General features: G+C 38.9%; 1 protein-coding gene across 3 annotated transcripts in view; it reads left to right on the top strand.

The window, feature by feature from the left end:
- Positions 1-1,376: 1,376 nt before the first annotated feature.
- AGPAT4 (1-acylglycerol-3-phosphate O-acyltransferase 4) overlaps positions 1,377-24,453 on the top strand; it is a 58,384-nt gene continuing 35,307 nt past the window's right edge. Inside the window, exons 1-2 of one of the 3 annotated variants that reach the window (XM_060692309.2) lie at positions 1,377-1,511; positions 12,815-13,057. In XM_060692309.2, the coding sequence (XP_060548292.1) occupies positions 12,880-13,057 (178 nt within the window). In that variant the 5' untranslated portion in view covers positions 1,377-1,511; positions 12,815-12,879. Of the gene's footprint in view, positions 1,658-12,814; positions 13,058-24,453 lie in introns of all 3 variants that reach the window. The other 2 variants (XM_060692310.2, XM_060692311.2) reach the window with 2 other exon arrangements.

Below are 24,453 nucleotides of genomic sequence, written 5' to 3'. Positions count from 1 at the left end.
TGTTCTAGTCCAAACGATCCTCCTACTTACTTGACGGTGAGCCACAAGTTCATTCATTCCAGCCAGCTAACCACTATCAGGTCCCGTTCATTTACAATCGGGGAAAAACGGTATGGAAGTCGCAACCTTTTTCCTACAGTAGTCTCCGGTAATAAAAGCAACCCCCCTCCCCCCCCAAAAAAAAGGCGTTTGAAGAAGAAGCAGCGCTCCCGTGGCCCTTCGCCATTCAGGCTTGGGGCTCTTTTTAAATGAATGGGGACTACGTGTTCCCGTCTTGGCCTCAGCTCGGAAAAAGCCCAAAAGGGCGGTTTCGGCCTTCGGGGAAAGGCGCAAAGGCGGCGGCGGCAGGATCAAGGTGACACAGCGGCATCTTCTTAAATCATTTAAGTGTCGTAACGTCCCGCTTCCTCTCCATCCCCCGGCAAGATTTCGAAGGAAGTGACGCTCGGTGAGGAGAAAGGCGTCAGAGGAGTTTTTTACTTTATATAACATATACATACACTATATAATGTGTGTGTAAAACCTCAGATAATGTCTCTTGATATATATAAATGTATATAACATATACATACGCTATATAACTGTGTGTGTGCGTGTGTGTAAAACCTCAGCTAACGTCTCTCTTTATATATAAATGTATATAACATACATACACTATATAATTGTGTAAAACTTCAGTTAATGTCTCTTTATATATGTAAATGTATATAACATATGTACAATATATAATTGTGTGTGTGTAAAACCTCAGCTAATGTCTCTATATAAATGTATATAGTGTATGTACATACACTATATAATTGTGTAAAACCTCAGCTAATGTCTCTCTTTATATATATAAATGTATATAACATATATACACTATATAATTGCGTGTGTAAAACCTCAGCTAATATCTCTCTCTATATAAATGTATATAACATATATACACTATATAATTGCGTGTGTAAAACCTCAGCTAATGTCTCTTTATATATATAAATGTATATAACATACATACACTATATAATTGTAAAACCTCAGCTAACGTCTCTCTTTATATATATAAATGTATATAACATACATACACTATATAATTGTGTAAAACTTCAGCTAATGTCTCTTTCTATATAAATGTATATAACGTATACATACACTATATAATTGTGTGTGTGTAAAACCTCAGCTAATGTCTCTCGCTATATAAATGTATATAACATACATACACTATAATTGTGTAAAACCTCAGCTAATGTCTCTCTCTATATAAATGTATATAACGTATACATACACTATATAATGTGTGTGTGTGTGTGTGTTTTAAAAGACTAACATTGATTTTGAAGGAGCGGCTCCATGGGTGGAGTTTCGCTTTCCCTTCTCCTCCTCCCCCCACCTCCCCTCTCCGTCCCCTCGTTGGTTGATTCCAGGCTCGGGCGAAGAAGCGGCGATTGGCGGGCTGGCGCTCGACTTCTTTCGGAGCATCGATGTCAGCAGCGGGTGAGCCCGAGGCACGCGTGGATTTTCTTGCTGTGAGTTGCAGGGAACTTTCCCCTTTGCACGCCTGATATTTGTTTTGGGGGTTTCCTGCTTTCCCACCACCACCACCACCCGCGACACGCACACAAACACACCCCTTCGCCCCTCTTCCCTCGGCTTGGGATGTCGCCTTTGAAAAGTACGGAAGTGTCTAGTTGTTTGAGAGTGGAGGGAAGGGCGGAGAGTGGGGGGGGAGGGAAAGATGAGCGGGGGGGGGATCGGGAGCAGGGTCTTGATTTTTGAGTCGGGGGGGGGAAGGACGTGATTGTGATTTTCGGTTTTCCTTCCGCCCCTCAAAAGAGAGAGAAAGAAGTCCTTCGATTCCGGTTTTGCAATTAAAAAAACAAAAAAAACCCACAACCCCTCTCTTTGTGAGAATAGGGAGTCGAAGCGGAACGAGAAGCGTCCGGGGTACCTGCTGCTTCTCTCTCTGGGGTCGTGCAACAGATTTCTCCCCCGTCACCGTTTCCATGGACACCGCCGAAAAGAAGAAGAAGAATCGCCCTCGAGATGTTTGTAGGAAACCTCATACGGCCCTTAAGCGAGGCCCCTGGGAAATTGGGATGCATATATTTGTGCAAGGTTTCCAGCCTGTTGCTTCCTTTCTGGTCTGTCTCCTCAAGCACAAGGAGAAGGTGGGGGAGGGGAGGGGTTGCCTAGGAAACAGACGGTGGTGATATTCTAGGTTGCAGATGCTCTCCTGAATATGCTTTACTTTCCGAGAAGGACGCGGATGTTGCTTAAAGTGATGGGCAGTTGCTAATGAAATGTAGCGAAGTATTAGTAAAGTTGTGAAAATTAAAGCGGTGATGACGATGGCTAGTTAACTATCAGAAGTTGTGTCTTGATGAAGGTGTGTTTATATCTCTTGCCTCTTACTTAAGGCTGCTGGCAGGTGCTTGGATGAAATGTCACATCTGTTCTCTCAGATGTTGCAGCCGGGTATATTTGGCTTCCTAGGTGTGCCCTCTTCTAAAGCTCCTTTTTAAGTCTGCTTCTGCTGGCAGGCGGAATCTGCCCTTTGTGATTCAAGAAAGTGTCTATAGGAAAAGCTGTGTTTGCTCCTCAGTTTTGGGAAATGCTTTTGATCAGAAGCACTTAACTCATGCAAGCAGGAAAGATGCAAACAGCTACTTGCAGTGGAGTGCAGATGAAGGAAAACAATTACACTGGATTCGTACTATGCTTGGCAGCATCAACATGCATCAATGTGCAAAGTGTATTCTTAGAGAGCTTACTCAGAATCAGTTACCTTCCTAGGTGGCTTGTGTAGATCGGACATTCCAGATTCCATTGTAAACATAACAAGAATAACATAGCTGAATGTAATACATGTTGCGTAGAGATGGCATTGAAATGAATGCCATTAGAAAAATAAGAGTAGAAACTAATTTAAATAGATAATAAAATTAGTTTTCTCAATAGGTTTTACTCTTACAAGGTTTTACAATACCACTAAGTTACTGTGGTATGCTTCATATCCTACTGACAATTAGATATTTTAATAACACACTCTTCAAATGTACTATTGATATGCACCAGTGGTTAGTTAAACATAAAAGATATATGATTGTTTGAGTCTTCTGAACTGAGCAATTGTGTTTCAACTGGGTGTGTATACTTGGTTCACTACAAATCTGAAATGTTTGAGCAACTTTTCTTAAACCAGATCGCCTTGAGATGTGGGGACTTAAATTCCCAGAGTTTTCAGCAATAATTCTAGAAGTCTAGAAGTTCAGATCCACCCATCTGGAGATAAACTTCTCTAGCTTTGACTGTCTTGCTTGCAAAGGGAAGAGTAGCTAAAATGATCAGAGGTCTTTTTCATTTCTGAGGGTCTCTCTCTCTCTCGCCTTGTGCATAAGTAATATTGTATCCTTTCCTTCTTGCTAAGGTAATTCTTGCTGAAAGGCTTCTGTATATAGACATTAGTCTTAAAGCCCATTAGTATCAAAGCCCATGAACTTGAAGGGTTTTTGCTTCTAATTCCTTAACTTTGAGGACTCATTGGCGCCAATTTTTTGAGGAACAGGCCATTTATGTTCCAATAAGTCGTTAAACTAATGGGATATTGATATTCTTATCCTGTGTACAGTTAACTCCTCCTACGACCAATGTTCATGAAGCCTAAAGTGCAATTATGCTCATGTAAATAATTTGAGAAGCTTTTAGATGCTTTTAGGTTAGGACTCAATGTCTTAAGTTGCCTTTTAGGATTGAGAAACTCAATTATTGATTTTTAATTTTTTAACAATTGATGAAAGCAACTCTAAAACAACTGTTTCTATGACCCTCAAGCACCAGTCCTCCAGAACACTCTGACCTGCTGTGAGTGACTTAATTGCAGAAGGGTAGCTTCTAAAAATGTTTGTCTACTGCTAAACTGGAAGAAACTGAAGTTCAGATCTGATTAGTATTCAAATGAAAGACTACTGTATCAGGAAACCCAAGGCTCTAAGTCTACACTATGAAGTCAAATATTCCAGATGTAGTATTGTTATCAAGAAAATTACAATAACCACCTTTCTGTATCATCATCTAGGAATGAATTATACTTGAAGGACATTATTGCCCCCTCTTCCTACCACCATTAGGAAATATTGAGTTTGAATGTTGATTTATGTTTTGCTTTGCCTTCTTTCCTTCCTTCTCCTATCAGATTTCAGTCTCTGACTTTCATTGTTTGTGTTCTGGTGGTGAATATGTAATTAGAGACAGCTAAGAAACGAGATGATAAATGTAACATTCACTTATATGCAGAAAAAAAGCTTTTAGCTTTTCTAGAGGATGACACCGTGGCCCTTGCGAAAGGAGGTAAGTTCTTAGTTTGAGAGGTGGGAAGATTCCAGCTGAAAAAAATAATAGTAAAAAAAATTAGGAAAAAACTTATTAGCAGAAAAACTATGAAATACTCTCTAATCTAGTATATAGAAATGCTTTCCTTTCTGCTACAAACATGCATAAAGCAGTTTCTTTTGTACTTTGTTGTTAAAAGCAGTCCACCCTGTGTTAAGGACAAAACAGCACTCCAGTGACAACTGCGCAAACTAATTCTCAGTAGTTTATGGAAGAGTTTTGCTGTGCCTAACCGATGTGGAGAGACTGTGGTATTATATTTATAGTTTTTTTGACAGTCAATGCAGACTGATATTAACATCAGAGGGGGAAAGAGTGCATTTATAAAATGTTATGTACGCATCCAAAGAGGTAGCACAGTCTACTGACCCATTTATTTTGTCAGTTAGATTCCAAATTATACTCTATCCATTCTTCTTACAATGCTTTAAAAAATCTCTCTACATCATACAGACGCCCAATTTCTATTTCCATTTTAGCTTCCTTTGTCTGACACAGATATATTTAACCTGCAGCATTAGTAGGATATAATTTGATTGGACCATACTTTTAATTAATTTGGAGTATTTTAGTGCATGCTAGTTGGCATCTCATGGGATAATTTTGAAATAATGAGTGTCACTGCAATATGCTACCAATGGGGAGATCTAATGTGCTCTTTCTGTGAACAGATTTATGTTCCACAACTTCCAGAATTTATCTAGGTGTGGAGTCCTTGATGTTCTCTGTGCTTGCTTGCTTGCTTGCAGACATTTAAAACTCCACATTTCAACCCTGAACTACATATCTTCTCTTCTGTTATTATCTAGATGTCTTTATTCTCACCTATTACTTCCTTGCAAAATCCTAAAATTAGGATTAAATAGAATTGCTTTTGTTTCCTTTGGTTATACTGATTCCTGAAGGGGTGTTCTTGTGCTCCGTTAGGATTGTGCTCATCATATTTGAGGGTTAGAAACTACTTTTAGCATTTGTGAGTTTATGGGATCTGTACTTTTAAAGGTATAAATTACATAAGCTAATATTTAGTGGGCTTCAAATAAAAATCAGGCACAAATGTATCATAGAGAAAAACCTGGTTTGTCAGCATCACGCTTGAATAGGAAACAATGTTATGATGTGGCAGCACTTTTAGATGGTGATAAAGCTGTCTATAATATACATTGAAAGAATAATGGTAAACGTAGAATTTTCTCATATATCTGATTTAATCAAGGAGGATGCGTTTCAGTTAAATTGGTATTTAACTCAATGCAGTTGAGAAATGTTTTACAATAATTATTTTAAAACCAAGGACCTCATTCTTTAATTTTACTTTATTACAGAAGCGATGATTTCTTTTGTTTTCAAATGTTTATCTTTCTCCCAAGCAAGCAAAAATTAAATGATCTCATGTTTCTCAGAATTCAGTAGTTTATATCTCGTTTCAAATCACATCAACAGAATAATAGTGCTGTAAAAAGCCTTAGTTTAATGAACTATTGGGGGAATCAGTATCCTTTAATTCTAAACGGCAGCTAATTTTGAAATCACTTCTTTTGAATTATCTAAACTGATGTGAACAATTTCAAAATATCAGTTATACAATTATGCAAATATTGATTAAAAGAATGTAATATCTGGATTGCTTTAACAGTGGACATTCATTGTTCGAGTAAAATCCAAACAAAAATGTTTTCTCATGCATTTGAAGTCCACTGATTGGAAGACCCAGACAACTGTAAAATCAGTATAAATGAATCATTATTGTTTGAATTATACTGTTCAATTATATAATCTAGATGTACTTTTATGGGCAGACTGACATTTATATACTATTTTTATAAAGTGACTACATAACTATGTATCTTTAAAAACTCCTAAAATATTGCCTGTGCATATAGATACATTTGTTTCTTCTCTTTTCAATTAATAACTCTGAGTCAACATTTCTGAAGATTTTATATTTGTTACTGAGATTTGCAATTGCTGAATGTTCAGTTTAATTTAAATGTATGAGTATGACCGATCCAGTCATTGGATTTCCTATGTTTCTGAGAACAAGCTTTTGTAATGAAGGAGAAAATGACAATTTGGTCATGACTTTTTTTTAAAAAAAAATCCAATTAAATTTTAAAGAATATGAATTTTTATCTCTCTGAGTTTTTAGTCTTTTTACCCTCTTTTGGGGTAAATATTTATCAAGACAATTCTGAAAGTTTTTTCAAGAACTTAGAGAAAGAATGTGTCATTATCTTAAGAAACACCTGAGGAGCCTGAGTGGCGTAGGAGGCTAATGCCTCCTACTAAGGCAGCATTTAACATCCAGCTGCCTGCAATTACTGCGAGTTCAATTCTCACCAGGCTCAAGGTCGACTCAGCCTTCCATCCTTTCTAAGGTGGGTAAAATGAGGACCCGGTTTGTTGGGGCAATAAGCTGACTTTGTATAAAATATACAAAAGTATGAAGGCTATTGCTTAACGCATTGTAAGCTGCCCTGAGTCTCCAGAGAAGGGCGGCATATAAAAATAAAAAAAAATAAAAAAAAATAAAAACACCTAATTGTTTGGTGGACTGACATTCCTGCTCTTTGAAATGCTCTTCTCAGCCCCTTTGAGAAGAGGTAGCAAGCTGACCAGTGATGGGTTTCACATATTCTTGGCATCAGTTCGCTATGCTCAGGCACGCTCGCTTCACTCGCGCTTGTGCATCTTCTTGCATGCGCCCAGCCTCGAAAACATAGCTAAATAGGACAGCATTGCGAGAGGGGTGTAGTCGCCACTACCAGTTCGCTCAAACTGATCCGAACCAGCTGAATACCACCTCTGAAGCTGATTTATATCTTATGAGGACCAATGAGTTCTGATCTTTGCTACTTTAATGGCATGTTTAGCAGAATTTTTTTTTCTTTTAATCAGTGGAATATTTCTCTCTTTTTTTTATCAATGAAAAGAAGGCTGTGATTTTATTTATTCGTTCATATATTTTGTGATAATATCTAGCAAACAGATAATTTTGTTCCTATTTTGTAAATGTCCAGTCCAGTTTGAAGGGAGCCTTTACATACTTCATGCAAACTTTAATGAGAATACAACTCACGATGGAGTTTTCCCAAGGCCAAAACAGGAGTCATCTTTGTTTACATGTAGCAACACTTGTGAATGGCTGGAGAAATCCTGGTCCTGCTCTGTCTACATCCATTCAACAAATCTATTGGCCAGGAATCTGTAATGAACTAACTTCACCACATACTATGTAGCTTTGTCTTCCTTATAAATTCCACATTAGCTGTCATAAAAGGACATCTCAAACAATGTCTCATTATTTATGAGGTTTGGCTTTTGGTGTGACCAGCGCTGTAGACAAGATAAATGAAGGTCATTTCATTTTTGGTGATTCAGCCACTACAATTTAAATAACTGAGCCTGCACTTTTATAGCTTGCAATGATGGGCTTTTGAGTAGATATAAAAATAAATGTGCTGTAAGTACAGAGAGGTCATGTTATAGATCCTGCTTATTTAAGGAACCTCATACAGGACCATTTGTACCTTTTAGTGATATAGGGAAGAATAAGCTTCAGTCATTTGCATCAAATGATGCAGATGGATAACTAAATGCAGGCAGTCCTTGGCTTACGATTGCTCATTTAGCAACAGTTCAAAGTTATGACAGAAGCTACTTTCAAGCTGCTTTTACAGTTCTCATATGACCACGTTTTCGGCATTCAACAACCAGCCTGCATTTATGGCTATTTGCACAGCCCTGCTGTCACATCACCACATCTTGCAATTTTCAATTTCCAGCAAAAGCTGCTCCATTGTGAACAATAAATGCCACCAAAAAGGTCACAAATTTAATGACTGCCACAAAAAAAGGTCACAAATTTGGGCCAGTCACATGATGTCCTGATTTACAACCTTCATGAGTTATAAGTGTAATTACTAGGCTCTTATTATAATTCTAGGATTACCTGTGTAACCCCCTCCCCAAAATATGAAGCAAAAACCTCAGGAGTGCTGTATCAATAATACTTTTAGCATGGAACCGTTATAAGAAAACTTCACGATAAGTATTTGGGCACATTGTGAATGGCTGCCAAAAATAAGAATATTACTTTCAGTGCTCTTTCCAGTTTATTTCCTTTTATCCTTTGTTGTTTGGGCACAGCAAATATTTGGTGTGCCTAAATATTTATTGTCAAGCTTTCTTAAAACGATTGTATTGTAATCTTCCATCCCCTTCATTATCATTCTGATAGTTTACAGTCTCTGGAAGCTTTTGCTGTATGTGAGTTTTTAAAGAAAACTAAAGCTCTTTATTTTTTGCTGCAACAGGCCATTCCTTTGGAAAGTTTTACTTCCTGATCTGCCAAATTAAGCTTTTTAAATATGTATTTACTACTGTTCTACCCAGGGGTGAAATGCTCCCGGTTCGGACCGGATTGCCTGATCCAGTAGCAATGGCGGCAGGTGGTTTGGAGAACCGGTAGCAAAAATCCCTGCCCCTCCCCCCATGCCCAGCTCAGCCGCGCAATCATCAGAGGCTTTTTTTTTTAACTTTTAAAAGCATTTTTTCTTTGGCTGAAAAAATGCTTTTAAAAGTAAAAAAAAAAAAAGCCTCGGCTCAGGCTCTGGTGATCGTACGGCTCAGCTGGGATCATCAGAGCCTTTTAAAAGCATTTTTTCTACAACCTCTTTGGTCGAAGAGGTTGTAGAAAAAATGCTTTTAAAAGTTAAAAAAAAAAAAGTTGGCCATGCCCACCCAGTCACATTACCCCACCACCAAGCCATGCCCACAGAACTGGTAGTAACAAATTTTACATTTTACCACTGGTTCTACCACTTTACTGTTCATTTATGTGGGAGACATGTAATCTTTCTGCTGGTAATTTGTTCTGAATGGTGCAGTTATATTTCCAACCTACTCTACTATCAGAAAACATAACCACTCTTCTTCTAAAGAAAAATGTAAGTCTAACAGAAAGATCACATACCTTCCTGTAGATTAATGAACTACAGATAGTCCTCGACTTACAACAGTTCGTTTAGTGACCATTCAAAGTTACAACAACACTGAAAAAAGGGAGTTACGACCATTTTTCACACTTACAACTGTTGCAACAGCCCTATTATCATGTGATTTATATTCAGATGCTTGGCACCTGACTCATATTTATGACAGATGCAGAGTCCCGGAGTCATGGGATCCCCTTTTGTGACAAGCAAGGTCAATGGGGAAGCAAGATTTATTTAACAACCGTGTTACTAACTTAACAACACAGTGATTCACTTAACAAATGTGGCAAGAAAGGTGGTAAAGTAGGACAAAACTCACTTAACAAATTTCTCAGTTAGCAACAGAAATGTTGGGCTCAATTGTGGTTGTAAGTCAAGGACTACCTGTATGAATTATATTCCTGTGATATAAATTGGGAGCGTTTAAAATCATTGCTTGGCTGGCTTAATTTTCTATTAAATTTGATTCACATGCAATACCATGTCACATACCATGTCACTCATCAAACATATGAGTTTTACCCAGAGATCGTTCTCCAGCAATCCAAATCTGATTTATGGTTACAATCTTTTTGTACTGTTGCCTTCTGGCAGAAGATACAGAACAATTAAAACTCGGACCGCATGTTTTCTGAATAGTTTTTATCCCAGAGCTATAATTGCACTCAACAATGAACTAAAGGGCCACCATCAGTGAGCTGTTGGACAGCATTACTTGATCTGTTGTGTGGATGTTTGGGTGGTTTAGGGGTGGGGAATTTGTGGTGGGTGGGGTGATGTTTGGGGATTGTTATGTTTGTTGGGCCTGGTCTTTGGGTGTTAAGTGAATTTCGTTGTATGGGTATACTCTGTATACACGTACAATGACAGTGAAGTTATTATTATTCATGCACAAGAAGCATTCAATCCCTAAAACGTTAGCAATGAATGATGGAACTATTTTTCTTTGTGTTGTCTTAGTATGGTCAGTAGAAGAAAATAACATGAGGAGGAACAGTGCAGTACCTGGTCTCTGTTATCTTTCTTTTTTCAAACTTTATCTTCCGCTTCAAACTCTTCAAAGCTTAAGTGCTTTTGGCATTGTTGTTCCTATTGCATGCTTATAACTTGTAAACCTCTGCCAATTCTTGCCCAACTATTTACAACTCTTAAATTGGATTTCCACAAACACTTGACTTCAGCCTTCCTATTGTAGGAAGCTCTTGACTTCATACTTACCAGAAGTGCACCCTACAGCATCCCTGGTAATATTAGAAAATGATATTCTCATCATTTTAACAACTAGGTTTTTCTAATAATGTATTGTTTATTTATTTAAAGGATTTATATGGCTGCCCGTCTTAAGCAACTCTGGGATCCTCACAGCATCAATAAAACCAATGACTATAAAAAAAGTCATAAAACAGTAAACCAATAAAGTGATAAAAACAAAAACCCTGTACTTTAATCGTCCTTTTGGGATACCCTACAGCAAGCTCCAATTGTTCTCATTCCATACTTCTATCTCTACAATCTTATCCTTGATAAAAAGCCAGGTCTTAATGAGGGTAGGGCCTTGTCAAATCACATGGGGGGGGCAGGATATTCCACATTGTAGGAGCAGCCACAGAAAAGACACACTTGTGAAGTCCCACTAAATGGCAAGATTTCAGGAAAGGGGTGTCCAACTCAAGGCCCGTGGGCCAGATCCGGCCCATGGGCCACCCAGGAAACAACAAAGAACCAGTCCCTAATGTCTCTGCCAGCAAAAAGGGAGCTACATTTTTGCTGGCAGAGGGCTAGCAAACAAACTAAAAACACAACCTTGGTGAGAGCCTTGGTGGCGCAGCAGACTAAAGTGCTGATAAGTAGCACCAGCTACCTGCAATTAGTGTGAGTTCAAATCTCACCAGGCTCAAGGTTGACTCAGCCTTCCATCCTTTCGAGGTAGGTAAAATGAGGACCCAGATTGTGGGGGCAATAAGCTGACTTTGTATAAAGAAGACCACTTAGGGGAGGCTGAAAGCCCTACCAAGCAAGTATATACAAAAGTATGAAGGCTATTGCTTAACGCATTGTAAGCCACCCATCACAATTTCAAAGAATTCTGGTGGCACCTGAGAAAATGAGCTGAAAGAGAAGTTTCTCTGATAGTTCTGAGTTAGGATGGAGCCACTATTAACTAATAAATTACTTTAAAAGAACTAAAATTTCAGACAATTCAGTTTTCTTTTAAATGTGTGTTGATTTTCTGGCATTATGATGTTTATTCATTCAGTTTCTATAGGTATCATAAAGTCATGTAGACTTGAATTTATGTAACTCAGGGAAAGCATTCAGGGGTGAAATCCAGCAGGTTCTGACAGGTTCTGGAGAACTGGTAGCAGAAATTCTGAGTAGTTCGGAGAACCAGCAAATACTGTTTATTATGTTTATTATGGCTGGCCCCAGAGTGGGGTGGGAATGGAGATTTTGCAATATCCTTCCCCCTGGAGTAGGGAGGGAATGGGGATTTTGCAGTATCCTTCCCCTGCCACCTCACCAAGCCACACCCACAGAACCGGTAGTAAAAAAATTTCGGATTTCACCACTGAAAGCATTTGTAACACTCTCCGAGTTGTGTTTGTGGTTTGAATGCTAGGGCTGGACTCACTGATAGATAGACACAGCATTCACAAGAGTGTAATTTTGAATAGTCATCCAAGGCACTGGATTAGAAGCTGGGGAGACTGTTCTTAGACTTGAAAGTCATCTGGGAGACTTTGCCAATTATGAACGGTTGATAGTAGCAATAATAGGATCTGATGCTTTGCTCAAATAGCACATGTAAGTTTTTGAAAAATTCCCTGAGTTAAACTGAAAAAGGAATACAAAATATTTCTTTTTTATTGTTGGAAAGAGTAATAGAAGCATTTAGAAATATCTAAAGTAGAATTTTTAGAACCTGAAGTCAGTCAATTTTAAATGATTGATCAATTTTTTAAAATCTGTCAGAATTGACCTATAATTTTCCAAGTAACACTGCAGTTTAGCATATTTTGTGTGATCTTGGCAGCAAAGAAGCATATTTTGAAAGGGTTTTTTTTTAATCAAATCACACTTTCCAAGCTTTTACAGGCCCTGTACTTATTACTGCTGTGAATAAGACATTTATTTTTTTGAACTTGTTAACAAATATATTTTTAAACTGAAATGTTTAATTCTATAGAAAGGTGGGGAGTTTGAGCAAGCAGCTATATAGTATATTCCTGCTCTTTGCACATCGTAGATTCCTTCTTCATATTGTCTTTACAGACAGGTGTTTGTTTCAGGTTATGTGTTTTCATGCATTTCTTTAAACTACTTTTAAATTAGAAGTAATAGTTATTTAGGGGCGGGCAATTTAAAGTAAAAAGATAATGAAAGCAATGTAGAGACTCCATGTGGATTATTTCTAACCTTACGGTTCTCTTGTCTTTCCACAGTTACTGTTCCAAATTTGAACACTGTTCTCTCCTTTTCTGGAAGATTTGCCTTGCTGCCTTAAGCTATGGACATCATTGGATTTGTGAAGTCTCAATTCATTTGTCATCTTATTATCAGTTATGTATTTATAGTGTCAGGACTGATAATCAACTTCATTCAACTCTTCACGCTAATTCTCTGGCCATTCAACAAGCAACTTTTCAGAAAAATCAACTGCAAGCTGTCATATTCTCTTTCAAGCCGTAAGATGTTTTTATATTCTTACCTTTGTTTAAATAGTGTTATTTAGGGCAGGCAGATTTTAAATGTGAAAAAAAAAGATGTTTTACTGAAATGCTTTTAGAAATGCAGTCCTGGAAGAGAAGATCATTTCTTAGAACACTTATTAATAAGGAACTTGGTTTTTTTCATTTTTCTTTTGTGCAAATTCTCTTTCCTTCCTTGGACATATACTAATGTGAGTTCGGCTGCTCTAAAGTTAATTATTGAGAAATATGACTAAAAGGTAGCTACACAGATAGATGGTGCACTAGCAGAATAGTAAGGATACTGCAGAACTTTTCCAAGGAAGTGTTTTTCATGGAAGGGGACCTCCAAATCCATATATATATATTTTCTTTAAAAAAAAGAAAAGAAAGATTAGCCAACACTCAAAAGTATAGTCAAGTGTTTTTATTGCTTCTTTTGCAATGCAGGTAATCCTTAACTTAAGAGTACAATTGGGACTAGAATTTCCATCACTAAACAATATTAAGAGAGTTGTGTCTGTTTTTATGACCTTTCTGCTGCATTCATTTAGCAAATCATGGTTGTTAAATGAATACGATTTTCCCCATTGATTTTGATTGTCAGAAGCCCCCTGGGAAGATCACAAGTGGTGATCATGGGACCCCAGAATGCTCCAACCATTGTAAATACATGCTGGATGTCAACCACCCAAATTTTGATTGTGCGTTCATGGAAACACTGCAATAGTTCTAAGGGCAAGGACTGGTTGTAAGTCACTTTTTTCAGCACCGGCTTAACTTTGAACTGTTATTAAATGAATGGTTATAGGTTGAGGACTACTTGTAGAGGCATTCTTTTATTCAAGTACACTTCGTTGCAGAGTTTCTCTAGATCTGCTAACAGTTATTGTTCCTTGACTTTATCACAGCTTCTCCCTGAAAACGTAGTTCATTGTCTATGCTCGATTTCTTACAATTCCTTAATCTTTCTGACAAGCAACAACATGTCCCCAGAATTTTCCTTATTAAATTATCTAACTCACTGCTTTCCCCTTGAAAGGTCTGCTTCGAGCAAAGTTCAGCCTCTACCATCATATTTATTTCTAGCAATGTTGGGGGGATTCACAAAAGTCCCATTAAAAATGTAGAGAGCATCCTAAGGTAAAATACCCACCACATGTTCTCAAACTTTCCAATGTGTCTCTACCCCTAAAGTGATAGCATGGTCTTGCTAGTTGGTCAAAATTGACTGCTCTTCCTGCTGATATTTCTTCTCTGTTTGCTTGAACAGGATGAGTAGAATCAGTGTTGAATTTCATTAATGGTATGGCTCTCGCTCAGCTATATCCATTTCTTCTCTTTGTGTATAGGGAACGTGTAGTCCTTTAAATATAGAATGAATACAATACATTGTTCTTAAGGCATGTCATCCCTTTTCGTCATAAACATTAGTTTCAGTTGGCCAAAGTAGTGTTTTTTCCTCTCCCTTCTTTTTATAATTGCTTATGTACATTGTCATTATTTGCATCCTGCTTTCATAAATCTTCCCATAACTGCTTAGATAATACTAATATCATTTGTATTAATGACAGTAAATACAGGTAGCCCTCAATTTATGACTTAACAACTCATTCCAAAGGCATCAAAAAAGTGATTTAAGACTGATCCTCACATTTGCAACTGGTCTTCACACTTAAACATTGCAGTGTCCTTGTGGTCACATGATCTAAAGTCAGGCACTTGGCAATCAGCATATAGTTACCATAGTTGAAATGTCCCACGGTCACATAATTGCCATGTATCTAGGGCCATGATGGCAAACCTATGGCACGCATGCCACATGTGGCATGCAGAGCCATATCTGTGGGCACACGAGCGTTGCCCTAGCTCAGCTCCAGCGTGCATGTGTGTGCCAGCCACCTGATTTTCTGGCCTTCCGGGCCCACCGGACATTGGGAAATGGGCGGTTTCTGGCCTCCGGGGGGGCCTCTGGGGCGGTGGGGAAGGCTGTTTTCGCCCTCCCCAGGCTTCTAGAAAGCCTCTAGAGCCTGGGGAGGGCAAAAAATGGGCTTACCGGGCCCACTGTGGTATCACGTGCCAAAAGTGGGGGACACGCGGGGGGTTGCGCACACATGTGCAAGGGGGTGGGCCACATTGAACTATGGGTGCGGGCACGCACGCACACAATCCCCCCGCACTCCCTCCACTTTTGGCACTCAACAGCAAAAAGGTTAGCCATCACTGATTTAGGGGCTTCTGACAAGCAAACTCAATGGGGGGAAATTGGATTCATTTAATGACCACAGTGATACACTGAACAAATAACACGGGCAGAAAAGTTGTAAAATCAAGTGCAACTCGCTTAATGACCACATTGCTTAGTGATGGCAGTTCAAGTCCCAATTGTAGCTGTAAATCGAGGATTATCTGTAGAGTAAGTATTACTTAAGAACATCCAACAACAAGCCTCTAAAATCCCCTATGGTCTTGGTGTAATTTCCCTTTGGAAATTCCTTGTGTTTTACAGACTCTGGTTTCTTTTTGATCTGATTTTTAAAAAAATTAGGACTTATATGTATATTTGTGAGGGTGAAGGTTTGTTCTTCGAGCTTGTGGGTTGATTTCCAAACATTTCATTACTAGGCTAGGTAACATCTTCAGCGGACTTTAGGGGAGTTTAGTTCCCCTAAATCAGGGGTCTGAAACCTTAAGCATTTGGACCCGTTTCCCACAGAAAAGAAAACACTGGGAGCCACAATACCTGGGTGGGCGTGGCCAACTCGATGTCACTCACTTCCACCAGTCACATGACACCCACCCTAGCCACGCCTACCCAGCCGGTCATTAGGGCAGAAAACCAGTTGTTAAAAAACACCGGGAACCACAAAACCCTTTTGACATATATCTCTCTCCCCTCCCTCCCTCCCCCCTCCCTCCCTCTCTCTCTGTATCTCTCTATGTCTCTCTCTCTCCCCTTCTCTCTGTATCTCTTGATCTCTGCCCTGGTCGCTTCTCCTTCCCCCGTCACCCTTACCTTCTCAGGCCAGGCAAGGAGTGACTGGGAGGGGAGGACGAGGGGCGGGGCCAGCCAGTGGTAGGATCACCCGATAGGGAGCCACAGCAGAGGGCCCAAAGAGCCGCATGTGGCTCCGGAGCCACAGATTGCTGACCCCTGCCCTAAACTAAAAAAGCCAACCATAGGTTTCTACTTCTCATATCATCACCTCTTCTCTCACCCTCCTAAAAACCAGTACTCGACTGAAACTCAAAGAAGTGAACATTATGGCAATATGCTTTTCCTTAAATGCATCCTTTTTTATGAACTTGTTATCCTGCTTTGCTTGTCAACCCAGCAAATGCGTCTCGTGAGCCTCCCTAGGGATGTATACTTATTAATAAAGACTTTGTTAATAAGAAAGAGTAATCACTAATGAAGAGAGATTGTTCAGAGGAGATAGATTTTATGCTAACTCTATCCCTGGAGAGAATAAGAAACTATTTCTGCTGTGCTTCAGTTTTTTTTTTTTAACAATTACAGAAATTAGGACAAGAATCATAAATCCTTCTTCCCCTAACAATATCAGAATAAATAGTTTCTAAAGAAAATGGGTCATTTATATTTGATTAAAATACTTTATAACCCTTTCAAATTATCTAGTATAAAATGTATCTGAATCAAGAATGTTTAAGCTATAATCCCACGTTTGCTATCCTAGAAGAAGATAAATTCACTGAGATTTAAGTCTGATTAAACATACATAGTGTTGTGCTATCAGTTTATATTTTAAGAAGCATTTTACAACTGATTCTCTAGTCTTCTCTCATTTGGATGGATTGTTTTGAACATAATAATCTAGGTTTCTGGAAAATTGTGCGTTATTACAAGTATAATGATTTATATTGTAGGGAATCATTCTGTCTAGACTCGTTCAAAAGCAGAGATATGGCCTGCTCTAAAACAACCAGAATTTATAACCTTGCATATTGATAGAGAACCAAATACTGAGACTTAATTGTGTATGACAAGCATGTGAGCTACCTAGCCAAGAGTTTGGGATTAAGTTCATGTATAGTTTTCAAAGTTTTGTCTTTGATTACAAGCAGGTATTTTGATTCGTCGCAGAAGTATAAATGTTTAGGAAAGATGCTATAATAAATTATCTTGACTTTTCTTAGTCATTTTGTAAATTTTTTTAATGCAATAATAGTACAAACGGTTACAGTATATCACAGGTGAGTACACCCCCTCACATTTTGTAAATATTTAAGCATATATTTTAATGTGACAACATTGCTTATTTACAAAATGTGAGGGGCTGTACTCACTTCTGTGATATACTGTGATATACAGTTGCATAATCATTCAAGTTCAGAAGACCTGTGAGTGTCATCACTGATGCTATTTTTGTAACTTTCTAGTACCCTTTACGAGCTGAGCACTGCCGACACTAACTGTTCTGCCCCAGCTACGGACCCCAAAGAACCCAGCACACACAAAGTCTGTACAAACCTTAGTTTACTAAATTAAATCAGTCTTTTTCAAACAAAGGCTGTTAATTAACTTTCTTAACAGCCTACAAGAATCCAAAGAATAAATAATCGTAATCTTACTATGGTTGGCAGAAAGCCCAGAAGCAATTTGCAGAGAACTAAGATCAAGACATGAAGGAGAGTGAACGAAGTTGTTCCCTGCAAAATTCCCTCAATCGTCGTCCTTCCTTAAATAGGCTAAGGGAGTGGCCAATTAGCCTCAAACCTTACTCTCAAGGAGATCTCTTCCTGAATAGCTACTCCAGTCTTTTGGCAGCTCTGCGCGCCCGTGCATCGAGAAGAGGCTCCTCCTCTTCTTCCTCTTTACTTATGGGAGTTTCTGGAGGTTCTGAAGGCCCTGGCTGAATCCCCGCCTCTGGCACCACATCTTCTCCAGCCTCCTCATTGTCTGACTCGAGTGACAGCTGCACAGGCTGTTGGCGCAGCACCACACCAGCCTCCTCACTGTCGGAATCAGCTACTAGCTGCACAGGCTGCTGACAGGCCACAACACTAACTGACCAGTAGAAGAAGCATCCAGACAGTGCTTCCCTTCCCCCTATTTGTTTTTGTTTTTGTGGAGTCACTCCCTAGAGTGGGAGCTTCAGTGATATTTCTCTGTTCAAATAAAAATAAAATGGTGACACCATAGCTTCCTTGACTTTGGAGAAAGGAAGTGGGAGGCTTTTCACCATGGGGTGAAAGTTCTCACTGTCAGAAAATTGCGTTCTTCACAGGCCCAGCATTGCTCTTGTTGTTGGAATTGGTTCCGCTGTGGAAGAGCTCTGGAGATACATTGAGGCGTGGTTTAAGTATACATCTAAGGCAGGGGTGTCAAACTGACGGCAGGCGGGCTGGATGCGTCATGTGTAAGCGACGCCCACCCCAGCTCCGCAAATGGGGGAAATGTCATGAAACCTCATGTGATGGCAATGTGACATGGCAAGTTTGACATCCGTGATCTAGGACAGTGGTCACCAACTGGTGGTCCGTAAGCTGCTAGTGGTCCACGAGAAAATTTTGGAGGTCCGCAGAAAAATTATTTGCATTTTTTATATTTTACTAAATCAGGGGTCCTCAAACTATGTCCCCTGGCCAGATACGTGCAATGAACGCTTGTGTTGCTACAGAGAGTCTCCCCGTTTGGGGTCTTTTTGTGTGGGTTGGAGGGGGCAGAAATTCTGACTTGGGGTCTGCTTCAGCCTCCTGGTGTGGGGCTTTGGGCGAAGGTTGGAGGGAAGTGCCGCTGGTGGCAAAGAGCCAGAGGGCCTTGTTCCAGTGGGACTGCATCATGGCCTGGAACTGGCTGACCATCTGAGCCCGCTGAGCCTCCAGGTGCCGGACCTGGACTTGCACTCCTGCAGGTCCTCCCTTTGCTTGGAAAGCTTATGCTCCTAGTCCTCAGTGAGGTGCTTCTGCTGAGCCTCCTTCTTTGTCAGATCCAATTTGAACTGAGCCAGCTGTTTTGCCAACTCTTTCTCGTGGTGGCCACATAGCTCCAACAACTGCTTCCTATTGGGACCTAAGGAGCCCAGGTGGGCAGGCAAGGAGTGGTTTGGAGGGGAGGGGTGAGTAGAGGCCGGCAAGACACCCCTTGATGTGAGTGACATCAAGTTGGCCCCACCCATCCAGTCACATGACCACCTTACCACACCCACCCAGCCGGTCATTAGGCAGATCATATTAGTGGTCTGTGGGATTTAAAATTATGAATTTAGTGGTCTCTGAGGTCCAAAAGGTTGGGGACCCCTGATCTAAGGTATATTTTAAAAAGAAGACAAGGCTATCCAAATTTGTATTTGGATTTTTTTAACTACAATGTGACACTTTTATTGTTATTTATTTACTTATATTTGTTATGGCTGCCCACTCCCAATAGATACTGTTTGTGGGAAGTTCTGCTATATGTTGTTTTCTTCCTGGATAATAGTGAAGGTACTTGGCATAAACAATTGTCAGTAGACATGAGCCCAAGAGATTTGCAATTAATATGGCTCTAAGATTGCGGAGTAATCTGAACCTACTAATCTTATGTTTCACTGACTAATTGAATTTTTTTTCATCTGTTCCTTTCATTTATTTGCAATTTATTGGTAATCAATAGTGAATAGAATCAGTAAATTAAAATAAATAAATAAGGAAGCAATGGTTGTACAAGCTCCAGTACATTGCTGATACAATTTAATTTCTTCTATTCCTGTTACTTGATTTAAGAGAGAAATCTAGAGCTCCTTTTGTTCTGTTGTAGCAGTCCCTTAAAAATTTATTTTGATTGACAAGAACATTGTGGCACAAATGAATTTCACTGTCTTTTACTATAAAGAACCTCACTGTTGAAAGTAATGGCTGTATATTTTAGCTCATAGCTAATCAAGTTACACATAATCTCCCTTCCCCATGAACTGTGCAGACTTTACACAACTCGTAAAATTGTGGAGATGCACCATCCATGCAACACTTTAAGTTGTATTGTTACTTGGAATATATTTTGGGGGAAGAAGCTCTGATGCTGTAAATACTTTTCAAGTAATTTGAAAGTCTCCAAATTGAAATAACGTTATTCTGTTTTGATTGTCAGTTCCTTTGCCACTTCAAACAAGTTCATTTCTCAGCAGTGTACAGGTTTTCTTTTTTAAATCCCCAATTCTGCTTAAAATACGTAAAGTATGATTGCATGTTCCATGGTAAAGGTTTCCCCTGTCCAGTCATGTCTGACTCTAGGAAGTGATGCTCATTTCTGTTTCTTAGACGGGGGAGTCAGTTTTGTCTGAAGACGCTTCCATAGTCATGTGGCTAGCATGACTATACACTAAGGTGCTCGAAATGCTGCTACCTTCTCACAGAGATGGTACCTATTTATCTACTTACATTTGCATACTTTTGAACTGCTAGGTAGGCAGCAGCTGGGGCAAGTTACTGGATCTTGTCCCATTGCACAACCCTTGGCTCTGGAACCAATGACAATCTCAGCTTCTTTAATGGCTGAACCCTCATGCCTCCCAAATTCCCCATTAACTGGGCTCAAATAGAGCCTTGGTAGTACAGGGGTTTAAGGCACCCTGTTATTAAGCTGGTTATTAAGACCAGCTGCCTGCAATTACTGCAGGGTTCGAATCTCGCCAAGGCTCAAGGTTGACTCAGCCTTCCATCCTTTCTAAGGTAGGTAAATTGAGGACCCAGTTGTGGGGGCAATAAGCTGACTTTGTATAAATATACAAAAGGATGAAGGCTATTGCTGAGCACATTGTAAGCCGCCCCGAGTCTTCGGAGAAGGGTGGCATACAAATCAAATTAAAAAAAAAATAAAAATAGGACATAGTCAAACCTACTTGATAAGGAAAGGGAAAGAGCATCTATGGTGTGGCAAGTTCAATGAAGCAATTTCAAAATGTTAACACACCACTGAAGAATGTAAACAGTTCAGCACAAAATGATTAATAAAACAAAGTGAAAGAAGAGTAAGATCCACATATAAACAGGATCTCATGTTGTACTTTTACAATCTGTGCTAGGATTGGCCTAGTGTTATATAACAAAAAGGTATGGTTCAAATTAAGATATTCTTCTGTGTGAATTTTTTGCTTGCATACTGTAAGCCACAGAACCATCCAAGCTGAACAAATAGCTTTGTGTCTGTGATGCAGAGAAAATAAATAGTAAACCCAACGTTTTAAGAGGGATATCCTTTTGCATTCTTATGAAAAAATGTGAATTAACATGTGATTCCTTTAATTTATTCATCACATCTCAGTATCAGGATAGAGCTTATTGATCCACAAAGAAGTTAATAGAAAATTCCTTTCTTTTACCCTGGAAGGCTATGAGATAGGGGTCTCCAAGAAATCAAGCAGTAGTGGTTATACCTTTGATATTCCAGTGAACAGTTTGCGGGAATGGATGGAAAATTTCTATCTTCCCCCTTGCTTTCCATGGTTGAGAAAGAAATTGAGATGGACATTGATATTTTCTTCTCTATATTTGTCCTTCCAAGACTGAAAGAGAATATTGAGACTCAGGGAATGCAAGGAGAATTGCTATATATTTCCCTCCAATTAAAATTATCAAGTGGTGTTTATGATAAAAAAAATTCAGGCCATCCAAATTTGAATTCCCAGATACAAAAGCAGCATCTGTCATTTTTCCGAGATTCAGGCTCTTACTTTTATATCATGAATGGTATATATGCACACAAAACAGAGGTATTGGGGAACCTCAAGATTTATTTATTTATATCCCGTCTTTATTGTTTTTATAAATAATTCAAGGCGACAAACATGTCTAATACTTCAGCATCCCTGAGAGAGAGTGTCTGGCCCAAAGTCACCAGGTGGTTTTCATGCCTAAGACATGATGTCATCATACAAAAATGCTTAAGGAAAGAAAGCTAAAGTGGGAAGGAAGGCACAGAATGTTGACTGACTTTGGGATAACCCTGGAAAAACAGATGGGAAGAAAATGAATTGGGATATTGTGGAGGAAGATATGAATGCTTGTCTGGCACCTTGCATAGAAACATTGCATGCTGCAGTATTTGTTTTGCCGGTTTTGTTTTGAATAGAATGCCAAAAAGATTATTAAACTCTCACTGGATGCTTAAAAACAAAGCACCAAATTATTATTTGTAGCACAAAATAGTAATTTTTCTTAGAAAAATGCTGATGCTCAGGCAAATATGCACAAGCATATTTTAGCTAGATGAATCCCTTCTCTAGTCTGTCTGTCTATTTATCTATATCAATCATTATTTATCTATCATCTATAACTATCATCTATCTATCATCTATCAATCAGATATCATTTTTGAAAATATTTTTTTCTGACATTGCGTGAATTTTCCAGACAGAATAAATTGATGAAAAGTGAGTGTCACATTGAATACACTGTCACTTAATTTTTTTGATGTAATATAATGAATATAATTTGCAACATTGGCAACATACTTAATTCTCCTCTTTCCTCTGTTCTGAGTGGGATTGGCATTGGGAAGGATAAAAGCATTCTTAGCCTGAGATCTAAAAGGACTCACAGAAAAATAGCCAGTAGGTCAGTCCAGAAATTAAAAGCTGAGCCAGTTTGAATTTCAAAATAGAAGACAATGAAGTGTCAATGCACCACAGAGGTCTGAAAGAGTATAAGTGTTAAGAGTGATAGCAGCTGCTTCAGTTAATGAGTTGCTCTTAGAGAACATTCTGTTAGAGCAGGGATTTTCAAACATGGCAGTGGTAAAGTTGTGTGGACTTCAGCTCACAGAATGTAGGTAGAAGAGCAGACAGAGCTGGGGGAGGGTGTTAAGCATGTCATTATTTTAGAGTCTTTACATTCCCACAAGCGCTCCGAGTCCAACCCCTCCTGAATTCCTTTGACTTTATCTAATGGCAAATTAGTCTTGAACTTTAGTTGACAAGATTCTTGTGTATAGACTTGAATAAATGTTCTATGCTGCAACCTTATGATTGATCCTGATTCTTTGTGCCTGACACAGAATTCCTCAGCCAATAATGCTAAAATAAAAACAATAAACAAACATTAAAAAAAACAATGCAAAACAGAACAAAAGGGGATCCAGTCATTCTATACAATACAAATCGCAGACAAAGAGAGACATGACATATCCAATAAGGGGCTCTATCCATCTCAGTCTAAAATCATGGCAACACATGATTTCAAAATTATTTTAAATATGCCCTTGAGCCCTGGATTTTGTGCTTCATTGGCTCAGTGTTTTAAGGTTGTTGCCTAGCCACTGTTCTTGATTTTCATAGTTTATGGCCTAAAATCTAATTATTTTGATCCTTTTTTAGCTTAATGTGCATTTGACTGAACAAATCATGAAATCTTATGTTTTAAATTTGCTCTTGCTGTAAGGCCTGCTATGTGTTCTGATTGGATTGTTTTGTTTTGGTCTTACCCTGCATCCCAGGTCATCATTGATAAAGGAAATGAGTTTGGTGTCTTTTGCAGGATACTTTGTTCTATTTTCAGCTTTTCATAAATGTGCTCTGACCAATGGATAATGAATTGATAACAAGAGTTCAGCTCAATAATTCATTCAACACATGGGAGAACTATGAAGATGTTTGAGTCTAATTTCTAAAACAACCCAATGGTGGATATGTTAACATAATAGTTAATAAGATTTTACCTTTAAACCATTTTGTCTTTTTTACATTATTGTGCCTCTGTTAGCAGGATGCAAATATATGGTAATATAGGGTATGAAAAATGGTAAATTTTTCATATAACCCATACAAACTAAAAAATACCTGCCATTATCAATGGAGTTGACAAGAAAAGGCCTTTTCTTGTCAATTCCATTGATAATGGCAGGTATTTTAGTCTCAGGGAAGAAGAAAACTGTTTCTTGATGCCGAAGACGATTCATTGAAAAGGAAGCATGGAAGCCCAGAGATCATTCACTTGGCTCCAAAATATTTTATCAGATTGAAGCTTTTGAATGATCAAAGTTGTCACTTTGTTTCTGTTCCTTTCTTTACCAGGATTGTAAGCAATTCTGCAAAGTTTTAAAGCATCACAAAAAAAGGTAGTAGCAAATATTGGTGCAAAGAAGATTGTGAGTCAAATTGCCAAGAATCAACCTGGACTTGAAGGAGGCTCTATCTTTCTTCTGTCCGCTGCTTGGAAAGTCCAAGCATGGGTTAAATTCAGGGGTGAAATGCTCCCGGTTTGGACCTGATCGCCCGATCCGGTAGCGATGGAGGTGGGTGGTTTGGCGAACCGGTAGCAAAAATCCCTGCCCCCCCAATGCCCAGCTGAGCCACGCAATCATCAGAGGCTTTTTAAAAAAAAATTAAAAGCATTTTTTCTACAACCTCTTTGGCCGAAAAAATGCTTTTAAAAGTAAAAAAAAAGCCTCTGATGAT

This window comes from Pantherophis guttatus, chromosome 1 (genome assembly GCF_059756535.1).
Source record: "Pantherophis guttatus breed Tessera chromosome 1, ASM5975653v1, whole genome shotgun sequence".
NCBI lineage: Eukaryota > Metazoa > Chordata > Lepidosauria > Squamata > Colubridae > Pantherophis > Pantherophis guttatus.
This window is presented reverse-complemented; position numbering and strand designations above follow the sequence as displayed.